The sequence below is a fragment of the Anolis carolinensis genome, unplaced genomic scaffold, assembly GCF_035594765.1.
Source record: "Anolis carolinensis isolate JA03-04 unplaced genomic scaffold, rAnoCar3.1.pri scaffold_19, whole genome shotgun sequence".
Lineage (NCBI taxonomy): Eukaryota > Metazoa > Chordata > Lepidosauria > Squamata > Dactyloidae > Anolis > Anolis carolinensis.
The window spans coordinates 1,273,164-1,290,474 of record NW_026943829.1 but is presented as its reverse complement, the minus strand read 5'-3'; the positions used below and the strand labels follow the sequence as shown (position 1 = coordinate 1,290,474).

The 17,311-nt window shown below is 42.1% G+C and overlaps 1 protein-coding gene and 1 long non-coding RNA gene across 9 annotated transcripts in view; one reads left to right on the top strand and one right to left on the bottom strand.

Annotated features, from left to right (window-relative positions):
* Positions 1-544: 544 nt before the first annotated feature.
* LOC134294709 (trichohyalin-like) overlaps positions 545-17,311 on the top strand; it is a 35,057-nt gene continuing 18,290 nt past the window's right edge. For 4 of the 8 annotated variants that reach the window (XR_010001436.1, XM_062966309.1, XM_062966313.1 and 1 more), the window contains exons 1-13: positions 545-689; positions 2,127-2,284; positions 3,578-3,718; positions 4,891-5,029; positions 5,943-6,133; positions 6,393-6,518; positions 7,099-7,300; positions 8,323-8,476; positions 9,870-9,984; positions 10,833-11,093; positions 12,422-12,565; positions 16,918-17,160; positions 17,250-17,282. Coding sequence is in view for 7 of the 8 variants with exons in the window: in XM_062966309.1 (XP_062822379.1) it covers positions 569-689; positions 2,127-2,284; positions 3,578-3,718; positions 4,891-5,029; positions 5,943-6,133; positions 6,393-6,518; positions 7,099-7,300; positions 8,323-8,476; positions 9,870-9,984; positions 10,833-11,093; positions 12,422-12,565; positions 16,918-17,160; positions 17,250-17,282 (2,028 nt within the window). In the remaining variant the exon portion in view is untranslated. The other 4 variants (XM_062966311.1, XM_062966310.1, XM_062966314.1 and 1 more) reach the window with 4 other exon arrangements.
* On the bottom strand, positions 9,835-10,904 carry LOC134294721 (uncharacterized). The gene is made up of 2 exons (XR_010001440.1): positions 10,809-10,904; positions 9,835-10,260 (listed from the first exon to the last, which is right to left on the bottom strand). It is a non-coding gene; the product is annotated as an uncharacterized LOC134294721 (long non-coding RNA).

Genomic DNA, 17,311 nt, shown 5'->3' with positions numbered 1-17,311 from the left:
CGTGATGCCATCACTCTTTTATATATATAGATTGTATTATTATAGTTCACCCTAGCTGGTACTTACCACATGGGTCATAGTTTAGGTACTTACCTCAAAGAGAGCCGAGCTGATAGTTTACCTCATAGCCTAGGACTTACCTCATGTTCTTACCCTATAGTTATTATACCTCCTAGTTTACCTCACAGCTTATGTACTTACCACATAGTTCATCGTTTTTGTACTTACCTCATAGCCTAGGACTTACCTCATGTTCTTACCCTATAGTTATTATACCTCATAGGTAAGTACCTAAACTATGACCTATGTGGTAAGGACCAGCTAGGGTGAACTATAATAATACAATAGTAACTATAATAATAGAATGACTCTGAAGTAAACTATGAGGTAAGTCCAAGGCTATGATAAGCAATATCTATAATGACTCTGAGGTAAACTATGAGGTAAGTACATAAGCTATGAGGTAAACTATCAGCTTTGCTATCTCTGAGGTAAGTACCTAAACTATGACCTATGTGGTAAGGACCAGCTAGGGTGAACAGACCTGTGGGTCCCGGCCATTTTTGGGATGGGGATCCCGAATCCGGGGGGTTCCGGCTTGACCGTTCCCATCCTGGGAGTGGAGTGCGACTGGAGAACCGGGCAGCCGGTTCCTCTAGCCGGGACCATGGAAGACGCCGACGGAAAAGGTGGGGAACGGAGCTGTGATGTGGTCTCGGAGCCTCTTATTCAGGTTATCGAAGGGGGAGCATTTGCCATCGGTGAGGAGCAGACCATGGGAAAGATACCTTTGGAGAAGAGCAGCGGAGATGAAGAACACTATGTAACACGATTTTTGTTCCTGGGTTATCAATGTCATTTCCTAATTGCACCATAACAGTACAGTGTGATAGGGCTCTCCATCTGGAATGTGATTATTATCATTGTCATATATATATATATATATATACATACACACACACACACACACACACACACACACACATACATATCTATATATATAAAGGAGTAATGGTGTCCGTTCCTCCCACTAAACAACAAAAGTACAAGCCCCAGAACCTAGAAATTTGGCAACACAACCCACCATCCTTGCCCCTAGGTTCCGACAACAAAAAGAAAAAGAAAAATAAAGTCCTAATTAGAGGGAGAGAAATTATTGTTTTTATCCAATTGCTGCCAGTTAGAAGGCTAAGCTCCGCCCACTTGATCTAGCAACCCACTCAGCCCCGTGTTAATAAAAGAATAAAAAATAAAATAAATACAAATAAAACAATAAAAAATAATAAAAAACACTAAAAATTAATACAATAAAATACTATAACAAAATAACTAGAAATAATACAACAAAATAATAAAATATAATGAATAAAAAGATAAGTTACAATAAAATTAATTAAAAATACAAATAATGTCAAATAAAAATTCCACAACAATTTTTAACCAATACCACCACCACTTTGCCACAGCAACGCGTGGCCAGGCACAGCTAGTATATATATATATAAGCTTTGCCCGGCCACACGTTGCTGTGGCTTATGGGAATAGCCTTGCAGCCTCAATGCCTGGCCGTTTTTGGAAGTAGCTGGAGTAGCACCTTTTGTGACCCAATTTGGTGTGATTGGGTTCAGTGGTTTTGTTGTTTACTCCATAGTAAAACGACCATTACATTTTCTTTTATATAGATGGTGATGATGAAGATGATAACATTTTCAGGCTGTGGGTCATATCACGCTGCACCACTATGGCACTATTATTCCTCTCCGCTAGCCTTTCCCAAAAATAACTTTTCCTAGCTCTGCCCATACAATTGTCTGCAACACGATTATGAAATAAATTATCGGAAGGAATGCAATATAATATGTTGCAAAGTGATGCATTATGTGCAGCAGAATGCTAGATTTCTCAACAAGTTTCTGTATATTAGAAAAACTTTGCATGCTGTATAAGTAAAACTCATTGATAGTCCAGAATAATGGTTTGTTGGAAGCAGGAACCTGAAATTAGCCAGTCCATGATTTCCTCTTGCTTAGGATTCCCATATGTTACAGAGATAGTTAACTCTAAATTTCAAACAAATCTGTGAGCTCTTGCTTTAAACTCCAGTGCTTTCTTCTCATTGCTTGTAGGTCTCGTTCCTCTTGCCATTGGCTTCCGAACCATTGACCCCATAACAGGGGAGACGGGTCCGGTCATCGGGGCTCAAATCAATCCTTGGACCACGGCGGTCATCCCCATCGTCCAGTCCCTAGGAAGCTTGCCAAGGGGAAGCCCAGACCCAGAACTGGTAATGTCCAGTCTTGTAAAGCAGAAGTGTTGTGACTCAGCCTTTGCCTTTGTGTGATCCTGATGTGCCTTTGCATGACTCTGATGAAGATTCTGGATTATATGTGCATAATGATGGGATTCAGGATGAATTTGAGGATAACTCTGATGCTGAGAATTATTATGTCAGAAATGAAGAGCAGGGAGTTGTTCCCATGGGAATAAATCATGATGTTGTTTCTAATGAGGAATTTCAGGTGCAGGGAGTAGACAGGGAGGATAGCACTTTGCCGCCTGATAATGAGCTCAGTGACCTTGACTCTGGGAATCTCGATCAGGCTACAAGACTGGAATTTAGAGGGTTGCGGAGAAGCCTTTGCATAACCAATAAATGAGAATTCAAAGGGCAAAGGAATGCCTTTATGTCATGCTTTTAAAACAGTCTGCTCGCAGAGAGCTCTCTATCAATGCAACTCCATCACTTGATCTAGAAGCAAGTCTGCTTTCCTGTGCCAAGTTTGCCTTCCTGTAATATCTTCTGGATATATTCTGTTTGGTGGGACTTTGGCTTCCATGAAAAGGACCTTGTTTTATGCTCTATGTTTCTATGGACTTATTGCTTACAGCCTTGGTTTTGTGCCTATCTTTTGGAACTGTACTTTTACCCTTTTATGAACTACCTTTTGCTTATTTTCTAAGTAAACTACAGAAGAAGAGGGCTGGGCTGTGGCGCAGCTGGCTAGTAACCAGCTGCAATAAATCACTACTGACCGAGAGAGGTCATGAGTTTGAAGCCCGGGTCGGGTTAAGCCCCGACCATTAAATAGCCCGGCTTGCTGTTGACTTATGCAGCCCCGAAAGACAGTTGCATCTGTCAAGTAGTGAAATTTAGGTACGCTTTATGCGGGAGGCTAATTTAACTAATTTACAACATCATAAAACTGCCAGCAAAACACGAGGAAAGGAATGAGGAAGTACAGCCACCAGTGGACAGTGAAGCAACAGCTCCCCCTGTGGCTGGAATCGTGAAGCTGGAAAAAAATGTTAAATGCCTCTGTGTCTGTCTATATATGTTGTTTGTCTGTTGGCATTGAATGTTTGCCATATATGTGTTCATTGTAATCCATCCTGAGTCCCCTTCGGGGTGAGAAAGAAGGGCGGAATATAAATACTGTAAATAAATAAATAAGTAAAGACTACTTCCTGTGTGTGGCTTGGTGTCTTTAGCAAGGTGAAGCTAACCTGAGGTGCGACAAGAAGGAGGGAGGAGATGTCCCTTCCCAATTGGCCAGACTCTGGACGTCTTGTTTTGCAGACGGATGCCTTGGAGACGGAGGTGGCAGCCAAGCAACGGTTCTGGCGTGGCCAAAGAGAAAAGGAAGAGGAGCTCCTCAAAGAGTTGGACTTCTTGCGCCTGGACATCTTGGAGGCCGCCAAGGAAGGGAAGATGAACAAGGTGCCACTTGGGTTTGCGTCAGTGTTGCTTGGTGGCTTCCGTGTCTATAGCACATTTATTTGTTTGTTTATTTATTTATTTATTCGGAGTATTTATATTCCGCCCTCCTTTCTCACCCCGAAGGGGACTCAGGGTGGATCACATTGTACACATATAAGGCAAACATTCAATGCCATAGAATATAGAACAGAGACAGAGACAGACGCAGAGGCAATTTAAAACATCTCCAGCTTCCTGAGGGTATGCTTGATTCCAGCCACAGGGTGAGCAGCTGCTTCATCATCCACTGTAACGGCCACTTCCTCATTCCAATGGCGGCTGGATGATTTTTTTTATGGTGTCGTAAATTAGCCTCCCCACATATAGGTAAAGGTAAAGGTTTTCCCCTGACGTTAAGTCCAGTCGTGACCGACTCTGGGGGTTGGTGCTCATCTCCATTTCTAAGCCGAAGAGCCGGCGTTGTCCGTAGGCACCTCCAAGGTCATGTGGCCGGCATGACTGCATGGAGCGCCATTACCTTCCTGCCGGAGCGGTACCTATTGATCTACTCACATTGGCATGTTTTCGAACTGCTAGGTTGGCAGGAGCTGGGGGTAACAACGGGCGCTCATTCCGCTCCCGGGATTTGAACCTGGGACCTTTTGGTCTGCAAGTTCAGCAGCTCAGCGCTTTAACACACTGCGCCACCACCAGGGCCCCACATATAAGTGGTACCTAAATTTCCTACTTGATACATGCAACTATCTTTCGGGTTGCTTAGGTCAGCAACGAGCAGGGACTATATATTATTTTTAATTGTCAGGTGCTCACCCTGACACGGGCTGGCCTTGAACTCATGACCTTTTGGTCAGAGTGATTTATTGCAGCTGGCTGCTCACCAGCTTGTGCCACAGCCCGATTCCCTCTGGGGATGAGCTTCAGTGAAATTAATAGATCTTGTAACATTCAGAATACAATCATTCCATGGGAGCAGCCAGTTGCAAAGGTTCCAGGTGTGCCAAAGCTTGGCAATATTTACTTTTGGGGTTCACCACTCCCAGAATCCCTCCAACCAGCGTAGAAGCACATTGGGACTTTCCGCACGCAAAGTAGATGCTCTACCGTTGTGTTACAGCCCTTCTTGCTCACGTCCCAAAGCTTGACTGTGGTCATTCTCTTCTAAACCATTGCAGTTAAGATACAAGGACAAATTAAAACCCGCCGAAGAGATCTATCGCTCCCTGGAAGAGTCCTCAAACCAAGAAGCTCAACGGAGAGCCAACAGACAACTGAAGGCACCGCGGGACTCCAAACCATCTCTGCAAATGAGAGGTAAGGAAACACCTCCTGCGGACTGGTATTTGGAGGGTAGAAGAAGGTAACATATGTCATCCATATTCCAAACTTCCATTCATTGATTTGTTACACCAGCCCTGCTTTTGTTTCATTGACTTCAAGACGATGGACATTGCAGGGTGCATCTACACTGGCATTGACATCGCTTAAACTGCTATGGCTCAATGTCTGCATTGGATTCTGTGGACGATCTCATAAGACCATAGGTAAGCAAAGAGACCTCCAAAGACCATCTAGATAGTCTCATAAGACCATAGGTAAGGAAAGGGGGCCCCAAAGGCCATCTAGATAATCTCATAAAACCATAGGTAAGGAAAAGGGCCCTCAAAGGCCATCTAGATGGTCTCATAAGGCCGTAGCTAAGCAAAGAGACCTTCAAAGGCGATCTAGACAATCTCATAAGACCATAGGTAAGGAAAGAAACCTCCAAAGACAATCTAGACGATCTCATAAGACCATAGGTAAGCAAAGAGACCTATGATCATAGGACCATAGGTAAGGAAAGTGACCTCCAAAAGATGATCTCATAAGGCCGTAGCTAAGCAAAGAGTCCTTCAAGGACTATCTAGATTATCTCATAAGTAAGCAATGAGCCATGACAGTTCAAGTGGTGTCAAACAAATGTGTGGATTCAGCCAAAATCAACCTGCTTTGAACTTTAGATGAACTCTCCAAGGTCCTGAACCTTTTAAATGGATGAGCTTCAGAACCTTGCTGTCTCCTTTCAAGCTCAGGCGAAGTAAATACCGTATATACTCGAGTATAAGCCAACCCAAATATAAGCCGAGGCACCTAATTTTACCACAAAAACTGGGAAAACTTATTGATTTGAGTATAAGACGAGGGTGGGAAATGCAACCTGGCTTCATATACTGTTTGGTGGCCCCAGTCGAGAAGGACGAGAGAGACCAGGAGGCCAGAGTCCAGGTTTTGCTGAGGAAGACGCTGGAAAAGCTGGTGCAGTTTGTCCGAAAGGTCCAGCTGGACGAAGGACGGATCCAGATGCAGCTGAAGGAGGTGGAGCGGCAACGGAGCAGCAGCCTCCAGATTTTGGAAACGCTTCAAGAGACATCTAGGAAGGTGAGCTCCACACTTGGGCCCCTTCCTCTACTCTCAATGGGCTTTGACACACATTCAAACCCAAGTCCTGAATACAGTAGATTTACTTCTCAGGTGATATTGAAGCTTCACTGGGAGAGCTGTTCAGCAATGGAACTCTCCGCCTCGGAGTGTAGATGAACTCTCCAAGGTCCTGAAATTCTTTAATGGATGAGCTTCAGAACCTTACTCATTGTCAACCGTTTGACCATTTCCTCATCTCATTTGCTGCACTTTCCAGACAACTTTGCATCTCGTGGCTGCATTTGAGGAGCACATGGCAAAGCACCAAGCCAATGTTGAGAGGGCCTGCTGCAGGCTGGAATACCTCCGATACTTGTTGGAGACGGTGGCTCTACAGACAAAGGTATAGAGTTCCTCTGAATATAAGGAATGCCTTGAAAACATGCTTACAATGATGACCCGGGCATTCACCCAGTAACAAAACTAGAAATAATATTTAAAAATACTCCCTTAATGGTTGAAAACCCAGGTAAGAAAAATCCCAGATGAACTTTTTTGTTGGCAGTGTGGGACTTATTATGTACTTAGCTCATGCTGACTTGCTCTTTGCAGAAAACAATATTTTCAGAACCAAAAATAATATTTCTATGCAGACATAAAATGCTGTGACTGAGGATTCATTCTATACAAAATATTCATGTGTTTAATTTGTATGTGTTCAATTTTTTTTGCAATGCTAAGGCATCCTGGGATTTGTAGTTTGGGGAGGCACCAACCCTCTTTGGAAGAGAAGGCTTGTAAAACTACAGCTCCCAGAGTTCCACAGTGTAGAATCATGGCAGTTAAGGTGGCGTCAAACTGCATTAATTCCACGATATAGACTGAACAACTTTTTCAAGACAGCACTTTCACCTTGAAATCCTCCTTGGATTGGAAGGTTTGGAGACCTTGCCAAGGTTTCCCATCTGTTTTCTCTTCTGCAGGATCTCCATTCTGGCTCGTCCCAGTGCTTTGTGAATTATCCCAGTTGGAGGTTTTACGGTGCGGCTGGTGCTCCGCAGGGGACCTGGGAGGTCATCAATCGGAAACTCATCCCGTTGCTCAGATCTGTACTCGAGACGTTGAAAGAGAGCAAAAGGAGCCCTTTGTCCCCCGAGGTGCTGGTGGGCCTGGGCTCTGAAAAAGGTGAGCCCTCATTCGCCTTGCAGACTGGAAGCAGGCATATCCTTTCAGCTAAGCAATGTGATCTTGCAGACTGTGCTTTCATAGACTTTAAAGGCGCATCTCAATGCACTTTGCCTTAGCTCATTGATATGAAGTCTTGGGATCTGTAATTTGGTGACGCATCGGCACACATTGGCGGAGAAGGCAAACCCCAACTCCCAGGATGGCATAACATTGTGCCATGGGATCCAAATTGGTGCCAAACTACAACACCCCTGAAAGACAGGAAACAATCACCTCCCAACAAAGGATTCCCCCAGGCAGGAAGCAGCCAGGCTTTGAAGCTGCAATGCTATTCGGTGCTAATCAAGGTGGCCCGTTGCAACATTCGCACTTGCCTCCAACAGAGTTCTTTCTCCCACTCTGGACATCATTCCACAGATATATACAGTAGAGTCTCACGTATCCAACATAAACGGGCCGGCAGAACGTTGAATAAGCAAATATGTTGGATAATAAGGAGGGATTAAGGAAAAGCCTATTACACATCAAATTAGGTTATGGTTTTACAAATTAAGCACCAAAACATCATGTTTAACAACAAATTTGACAGAAAAAGTAGTTCAATACGCAGTAATGCTATGTAGCAATTACTGTATTTACGAATTTAGAATCAAAATATCACTATGTATTGGAAACATTGGCTACAAAAATGCGTTGGATAATCCAGAACGTTGGATAAGCAAGGCTTGGATAAGTGAGACTCTACTGTAAACCTGACTTGCCTAGTTTCCAACAGACCTCACAACTTCTCAGGGCGAAATGTCAGGAGAGAGTGCTTCTGGAGCATGGCCATACAACCCGGAAAACTCACAGCAATCCACTTTCTGGTCCTGCGCCAAAGTACAAATCCCTGGACTCCTTGGCAGCAAACAGTATTGATTCTACAATGTAGACGCACCCATTGTTATCCATTTCTGCTTGTGTTTGCTTGTCCATCTTGTGTCTTTGTGGTTTCCAAAACCTTCTCCTTCTTCTCAAAGGCTACTCCTCCAGAAGCACCTTGAAGGTCTCCGAAGTGACCGGCGAAGCATTTCGGGTCCAAACAAGGCAGGAAGGGGTCCCTATTGCTGCAGCACTCTCTCCTTCCGTGGCCTCGCCAAAAAGGTCCCAACTCCTGCAAGAAATCCAGGCAAGGTAAGAGGGATGGATGGATGGATGAAGAAGGTTCTCTATCTTCCTCTTCTTCCCCTTATTATAATATCACTCCTACATCTACGATTTCTACGTTGTACTTTGCATAACCCTAAAATAAGCCTATGATCCTATACCCATAATGTTGCAATCTGAATATAAATAACCGGGAGAAATGACAGAAGGAGAAGACTTGAACTTGCGAGCCAAGACAGGAAATAATAATAATTGTAATGAAGTATGAATTTTTGGTTTACAGATGTTATGTTTAATTGTGTGTTTGTGTTTTAAAAGGGTAAGTATTACAGTTATTGCATCTCAGCACTCAGAGGCTGGTTGCCATGGAGAAGTAGGTGGAGCCAACTGCCGTTTTTTTGAAAAAGTGCAGAGATTAAAAAAGGGATTCAGTCTGTGCTCTGATGAGGCACAGGGAAGATTGATCCTAGGTTGAAGGGATCAAGGAGACTCAATTGTTCAATTTTGAGTCCGTTTAAAATAAGTTTGGTGACTTATTTAATGTAGTCTGTGTCCTGGTAAGGAACAGAGAATCTGTGATCGTATATCACAGGGTGACTGCGGTTTAAAAGTAGCAGAGGAAGAAGTTCTAACTACTTTAAGTAAAAGAGATGACACTTTAGGGAGTTTGTCATACCTCATTCTAGTATTGTAACTGTTAATAAAAGTGCCTCTAAGTGAGAAACATCTTTTGTAACCACTAAGCTCTGTGCCTGAATAAACTTGTTATTGTTCCTCCAACATCTAAGCCTCTGTCGCATATATTATAAAGCAAGTTGCGTTACCATCTAAAGTGAATAAGAAGAAAGAAAGGGAATTTTTTTTAAAAAGGTCTCCTCTCTGAGTCTTTTGGTGGTTGCATCTTTACAAATTGGTGGCAGCGCTCTTAGCTGTTCGCAAATTGGTGGCAGCGGTGGGATAAAAAGATTCCCCCTGCCTGAAAGAACCTCAGTCGTTATAAATTCTTCGTAATAATAATAATAATAATAATAATAATAATAATAATACTTTATTTATAGGCTGCCCTATTTCCCCGAGGGGACTCAGGGTGTCTTCCAAGCAAAAAAGTAAACATTCATCCTTATGGCAACATTATTTCCTCCAAGAGGCATAAAGCTAACACTTAATTTAAGCCCTACCAAGTAGCCATGAGATCATGCCAAACACACCTGAGCTTCAAGGTTTTCTCACAGATTCTCTCAAAACATCTAATTAGTCTATTTTTCACTCCCTCCATTCTCAAACCTAATCTCGCTTCTCGGGAAAACTCCTCATCAGTTGCATGGAGATTTTTTTCTGAAGTACATTTCCAGTAGCTGATCCTTTTTCTACCCATGGTTCTTATGTTTACATGATATTGGTGTGGTTTTTGTTCGGTTAGGATCGTCTTAGAGAAACACGGCAGTGAAATGTTGCACCTTGAGCTGTCCTTAATGGCCGAGGAGATCCACATGATCACTTGCTTCTGGGAATCATCCAGACCGAAGAAGAACCTGGTGAGATACATTTTTTTTACCAAAATGGGTGTTTTGATCACAGAGGTTAATGTGGAAGCTGAAGAGGAGAAGCATTGCCATCATCATCCCATTTGTATGTTAACGTTTTTGGTATGATATTATCTTACCTCTCTTGACTTACATGTGTTGTGGCTCAGCCTTTGTGTGACTCTGATGAGGATTCTGGGGTGCAGTTTCAAGATGATGGGATTCAGGTTCAGGATGACTTTCAAGATGACTCTAATGGGAATTATGGGATTCAGGTGCAGAGTGTTCCTGTTGTGGGACATGAGGAGCAGGGAAGAAATTATGTTGTTACTGATGATGGTTTTCAAGTGCAAGAAGCAGAAAGGGAGAGCGGTTCCCAGCCTCAGTTTGATAACACTAAACACGCCCTTTGGCCTTGAAAGCGAAAGCCGCTTCGCTAGTCGTCTGGAATTTCGGGGTTGCGCAGAAGTCTCAGAATAGCAAATAAGAGAGAGGTCAAAGGGCCAAGAAATGCCTTCATGTTATGCTATTAAAACAGTCTTCTGAGAGGGAAATCTTCACCAAAGCAATTTCCTCGCTTGAATCAAGAACCAAGTCTGCTTTCCTGTATTATCTTGTAGCCTGGATGTATCCTCGTTTCTGGGACTTTGGCTTCGTTTTAAGGACTTTTTTTCATGCCTAATGTTTCATGGATTTATTCTACAGCCTTGTTTTTGTAGCTATCTTTTGTAACTGAACTTTTGCCTTTCATAAACTATCTTTTCCCTATTTCCTAATAAACCACAAAAGACTATGATCTGTGTGCAGCCTGGTGTCTTTAGCAAGGTGAAGCTAACCTGAAGAACTTGTAATTCTTCCAGGGCACGAACTTAGAAGGATCCAAGGAGTGGGACAGGCTCTTGAAAGAGCTGGCCGAATATCATCGCCACTCGGAAGAAGAGCTGTGCCGGCAACACTCGGAGGACGTCAAACATGCCGGATTCGGCCCGGAAGGGATCGCCTTCCAAGATGGAGCTTTGTTCTCTCAGGAGGAGATCCTGCAAAACCTTGTGTCGCTCCGTTTGGATCTACAAAAGGCCGACTCCTCCCTGACGATGGAAGCTTCAAAAGAAAATAATAATGTGGGTTGTGATGGGAGCGTTCGAAGAGTTTCCCCCTTTCCGGGTGTAGAAGGGATGGGAATCATCATATCTAGCCCTCTGACCCATGATCTCTTCCTTATTTATTTTTCTTGTATGAGTTTGTCCCCTTATTTAAAGATTTAAATGCCTTTCTTGTGGCTGTTGTCTGCCTTCAAGTCATTTCCTACCTATTCTATCCCTAAGGCAACACCATCACAAGGTTTTCTTGACCTATTTTATTGCCTTCCTCTGAGGCTATGAAAATGTGACTTTCCTAAGGCCAGCCAATGGGTTTTATATCTGAGTGCAGATTCGAACCCATAGTCTTAGCTTGCTGGCTAACATTTACTAATATTATTTATTATTTATTTATTTATTTATTAGCGACATTTATATCCCGCCCTTCTCACTCCAAAGGGGACTCAGGGCAATTTACAAGTAAATATACATACAATATATTATATTATAAGACTATATTGCAATATTATTAGTAATATTGCTTGTAATATAAATATACAATTATAATAGTGAATTATAGTTATTATTACATTGTATTACATCATCATATTATTATTATTATTACATGTACAGTAGAGTCTCACTTATCCAACATAAATGGGCCGACAGAACATTGGATAAGCAAATATGTTGGATAATAAGGAGGGATTAAGGAAAAGCCTATTACACATCAAATTAGGTTATGATTTTACAAATTAAGCACCAAAACATCATGTGTGATGTATTATTATTATTATTATTATTATTATTATTATTATTATTATTATTATTTCTGTCCCATTATTATTATTATTATTATTATTATTATTATTATATTTTGTGTCCCTATCCCTTTTGCCTTTAGTTACATCTATCGCTCCAAGAAAAAAGTTCCGAACATATTTATATATTTATTCTTGTCTATGACCAGCATTAAAACATTTTTTTCATTTCATTTTTATCTCTTCTTTTTATCATATATTTAGATAGATAGATATTCTTTTTCGTTTTTTTCAAACATAAAACTTTCAATTAAAAATATTTCAACCCCCCCCCCCCCCCAAACATCCAGCATACGATAACTAAAACATAAGTTTGGGCATTTGAATACCATTTCCAAAAGCAGAGTTAAGACACAATATGGAGAGTTAAAAACAGGATTGCAAATTTCTATATTTGAATTATGGTGATATAAGCCGAGATACAATAACAGAACCTTTTAAGATTGTTTATGAAGTTGAGTTCAACTTTCAGATTTAAAAATGTTCCTCCCTTTTTGCAGATGGGTTTAAACTTCACATTTATTCATAGGATTTTATCTTCCTTGGTAGGAAACCCAGATTGCAGAAGCCAAGCTCAGTCCAGCGGGATCAACTTCCCAGAAGGATCAAGCCATGGCAAGGAAGGTGGTGAAACAAGAAGCCCTGAAGCAAATATACATACACAGGGTTTTGGACCATTACAGCAACCTCCAGGTAGATCCATACAGGTAGATCCGTATAGGTAGATCCATACAGATCACAGCATTTTTGGCTCAGGAATGTTACTTTTGAACCTAAGTGTAATGAAGTATGAATTTTTGGTTTACAGATGTTATGTTTAACTGTGTGTTTGTGTTTTAAAAGGGTAAGTATTACAGTTATTGCATCTCAGCACTCAGAGGCTGGTTACCATGAAGAAGTAGGCGGCACCAACTGCCGTTTTGCTGAAAAAGTGCAGAGTTTAAAAAAGGAATTCAGTCTGTGCTCTGATGAGGCACAGGGAAGATTGATCCTAGGTTGAAGGGATCAAGGAGACTCAATTGTTCAATTTTGAGTCCATTTAAAATAAGTTTGGTGACTTATTTAATGTAGTCTGTGTCCTGGTAAGGAACAGAGAATCTGTGATCGTATATCACAGGGTGACTGCGGTTTAAAAGTAGCAGAGGGGGTCTTCCGGTGGGCTGATATGGCGGCAGGTCGGGTCCTCTGAGCGCTCTCAAGGACCAACGCTCGCAACGGTTGGGTAGAGCCTTTGCTCCCCTCTCCTTGTGGATCGAGGCAAGGAGGGACGCAAGGCCCCAGCACCCCGTTTGAGCCGGCCCCCGAATTGTATCGGGGGGAGCGGATCCGGGTTGTTGCAGGGGAGCGCGAACCGCAGCGTCGGCAGTGGTGAAAACCGCACAGACTGCCAGCCGAGCCCATTTTATCAGACAAGAAGACAGCGAAGAGCGGAAAGCTGAGGGAACGTAAGCGTTCTAAATTTATCTCTTCCTATCGGACATTTAGCTTAAACCTCTCTTTAAAGAAAAGTGATGTAACTAAGCCACTTAATCTCCAGCAGAGAGAAGTGGATGACTGAGCGGCTCAGTCGTAAGACTAATAGCCTCCCAAACAACAACAACAGGGAAATAACTGAAGCATACTAACTGAAAGATCTGAATTAGCCCTAACCCGGTGAACCTCTGTGGCCGAACGCAAGAGTCCAGTACCAGTACCGAGCTGTACTGGCCCGTTTGGTTGTTCCTGGGGCGCCGCGGCGAACGGATTCTGCTCCATCATGGCAGACCATTCTGGATTCATGTAACCAGCCTGAAACATACTGCAAGGCTTGGAGCAAGTTGTTAGATTTATCTTACTTTCAAGTACTCACAAGGCTGGCAATAAACTTTTTAAAGAAAAATAAGAAAAAATATAAATTTACACAGTAACTGAACTGAATCAAACTCATCGGGCGAACAGGAAGCCCGAGAGGAGGATTGGACGGACGTCTCCCTGGGAGTGACAGGCGAGAGGACAGTGAGGGGACCCAGCAAGGAGCCGCCATGAATCAACGTCCTTGAGTACCATCGCTGTTATGACTAATCTCTCCCCCTCCGCACCAAACAGGCAATAAGAGATTAGAAAGCTGGTGTGTGTGTCCGCTGGAAAAGCGGCGAGTGACGCGCGGGAGATTCGCTACCAAAAAAGGGAGAGAAGCACTCCATACAAAGCCACAGGAAAGGAAGAATTAAGGACAATTTAACCAACGCAGGAGTATCCTTGGACAGTGACTCTTACAGCTGCACCAAGGGGAAAATAACACCAACGAAGAGGACGGAGACTGAACAAACAAAACGAATAAAAACTGACCTATTAGGAATACAACATTGGGAAAGAAGAAACGAAGACTCAAAGAACCTAGGGACTAAAAGCTTAACTATCTCTATCTCTTATTTCTTTTCTAAGAAACTCTCTGTCACTGTTGCTGTCTTTTTCTGTCTCTCTCTGTTCTCTCCTCTCTCTCCCTCCTCCCTCCCTTCCTGTTTCCCCTCCCTTTCTTTCTATCTGTACCCCTCTTATCTATTTTCTTCGCTATTTTTTTTTTTTACGTGTTCCCTCTTTCTCTCTGCTTTGGCGTGCTGTGTGCGAGCAACAATGGCAATTCCCAAGACCAAGTTTGACAAAGATCTTAAAGAGAACAAGGGGCTGGGAAGGAGACCTTCACAGTCGGAGGAGATTAATCTAAAAGATATTCTCCGAGAGATACAGAAACTAGCGGAGCGACAAGAAGAACATCAGAAACAAGCCCAAATGAAATTAGATCAACATAGCCAACAACAAAAAGAACTCTATCAAGAAATGATGGATATGAAAAAAGGTATTAAAGAGGACATTGGGTATCTGAAAGAGGAAATGATTAAAACTCACAAAGATATTAATGACTTGAAAATGGAAAACCAGAAGCTAGTTAAAATTCAAAAGAACCAACAACTCAAAATAGAAAGATTAGAAACCAAAAATGATAAATTGGAGAGACTGCAGGAAAGAACTGAACAGCATGAAAAAGAGTTCCAGTTAAGGTTTCGTAATATCTTGGAGGATAGTAACGAGGACATTAGACAAATCATTACCAAATTACTCGCCAGTTTACTATCGCAGTCGGAAGAATTCATAGAATATGAGCTAGACAGAGTCTATATTATTATGACTGATGCAACAAAAAGAGGGGGCTTTGGATTACCAAATATAAAACTCTATTACGAAGCCTGTGTTTTAAACTGGGTGAGGGATTGGATAGCACTAAAAGATAATAATATACTGACCTTAGAAGGCTTCGATCTCCGACGAGGGTGGCACGCGTATGTGGGGTACGACAAAAGAAAGGTTGAAAAGAACTTTGGCAACCACTTTATTAGAGCTGCTCTAATAAAAGTGTGGGAAAAGTACAAAAAGAGGCTCTATAATAAAACCCCTTTATGGATCTCTTCACTCGAATCATCTCAAAGTCATATCTTACAATGGCCCGCCTGGCCTCGGTATAAAGATCTACTGGTAAAAAACAACGGGACTTATGACTTGATACCACAAGAAAGGTTAAAAGAAAAATTTAAAAACATGTCCTGGTTCCAATATGCTGTCATTAAAGAACAATATACCAAGGATGCCCGTATAGGCTTCAACGACTCCAACTCCGTGTGGGACAGAATCATGTTAACTGAAAAGAAGGTCATCTCTAAAATCTATGATACATTACTAGAATGGTCAACAGAAACGACAACAATTAAAAGCTGTATGATTACCTGGGCTAGAAATATCGGACACCCAATCATGTTGGAGGACTGGGAACGATTATGGAACAAAAAACTGAAATATACCTATGCCACGGAATTAAAAGAGAATTGGCTAAAAATTTTCCATCGATGGTACATGTCTCCCAAAAAACTCGGACAGATGTACAAGTCCTATAACAGCACCTGCTGGAAATGTAAAACACATGAAGGCTCATTCTTCCATGTCTGGTGGTCTTGTGAGAAAACCAAAAGGTTTTGGAAGATGATCCATGAAGAGACACAAAGTATCTTAAAGAAAAAATTCCAAATTAAACCAGAATATTACCTTTTGGGAATAACAAACACAGACTTACAGTTTGATAAAAATGACGACATTTTATTTATGTATAGCTCCACAGCGGCAAGAATAGTTTTCGCAAGAAATTGGAAAATGGCTGAACTTCCACCGAAGGAAGCATGGCTTCAAAAACTGTTGGAAATACAGGAAATGGACAAATTGACCTCTTTGTTGAAAGAGTCCAGAGGAAAGGGAACTGAACAAACAAATTGGGAGAAGCTTAGAAACTATATCTCGCAATGAAGACAGAAAGGACAATGTTAAATAGATGACTTTAATACCCGATATGGAAGATAAAGGAAGACCATCATCCCCGTCACCCCCTCTCCTTACCCCCAGAACCTCTTCTTGTTATCCCTCCCATCCCCATCCTCAAGACCCCCCACCTTCCCTGCTTTTCCTTCCCATCCCTATCTTACCACTCTCCCCCTCCTCTGTCCCCCCCCCGATAGCCACCACATTGTTTTAATTAATGTACCTGTTAAACGTCAATAAAGATTATATAAAAAAAAAAAGTAGCAGAGGAAGAAGTTCTAACTACTTTAAGTAAAAGAAATGACACTTTAGGGAGTTTGATTTACCTCATTCTAGTATTGTAACTGTTAATAAAAGTGCCTCTAAGTGAGAAACAACATTGTAACCACTAAGCTCTGTGCCTGAATAAACTTGTTATTGTTCCTCCAACATCTAAGCCTCTGTCACATATATTATAAACCAAGTTGCGTTACCATCTAAAGTGAATAAAAAGAAGAAAGAAAGAAAAAATCAAAAGATCTCCTGAGTCTTTGGTGGTTGCATCTTCGCAAATTGGTGGCAGCGGTGGGATAAAAAAGATTCCCCCTGCCTGAAAGAACCTTAGTCGTTCTTAGTCCTTTACAAATTGGTGGCAGTCGTTATAAATTCCTTACACCAAGGAACTCAGTCCTGCTAATTCATTCTTCTCTTCCCTGCGTCTTAAGAGAAAGGCTTGTCCAGAAGAGGTTTTGCAAGCCCTGGAACCCTTCTGTACAGGGGAAATGGTGGCCCGGGATGTGGTTCAGTCTGTTGAAAAGCAGCAAGTGGAGAGAGCTGTGGCTTTCCTCCAGAAGCAGAGCCAAGAGGAGGAAGACTTGTCCGCTTCTTGCAGCGAAAAGGATGAAGCAAAGCTCAGAAAGCTTCAGGCGCTGATCCGGATGGAGTTGCAAACCCAGATAGAGGAGAAGGTACCAGCACTGGGTTGTGTTTGTGAAATGTGGGATTTGTTTTACAACTAGCTTGGGTTATTTGAAACAGTCATTTTTTTTTTTACAAGGTTGTGGGTCAACTACAACTCCCAGAAATGAAGGTCAGTTCCCCTCTCCCAACCTCTCCAGT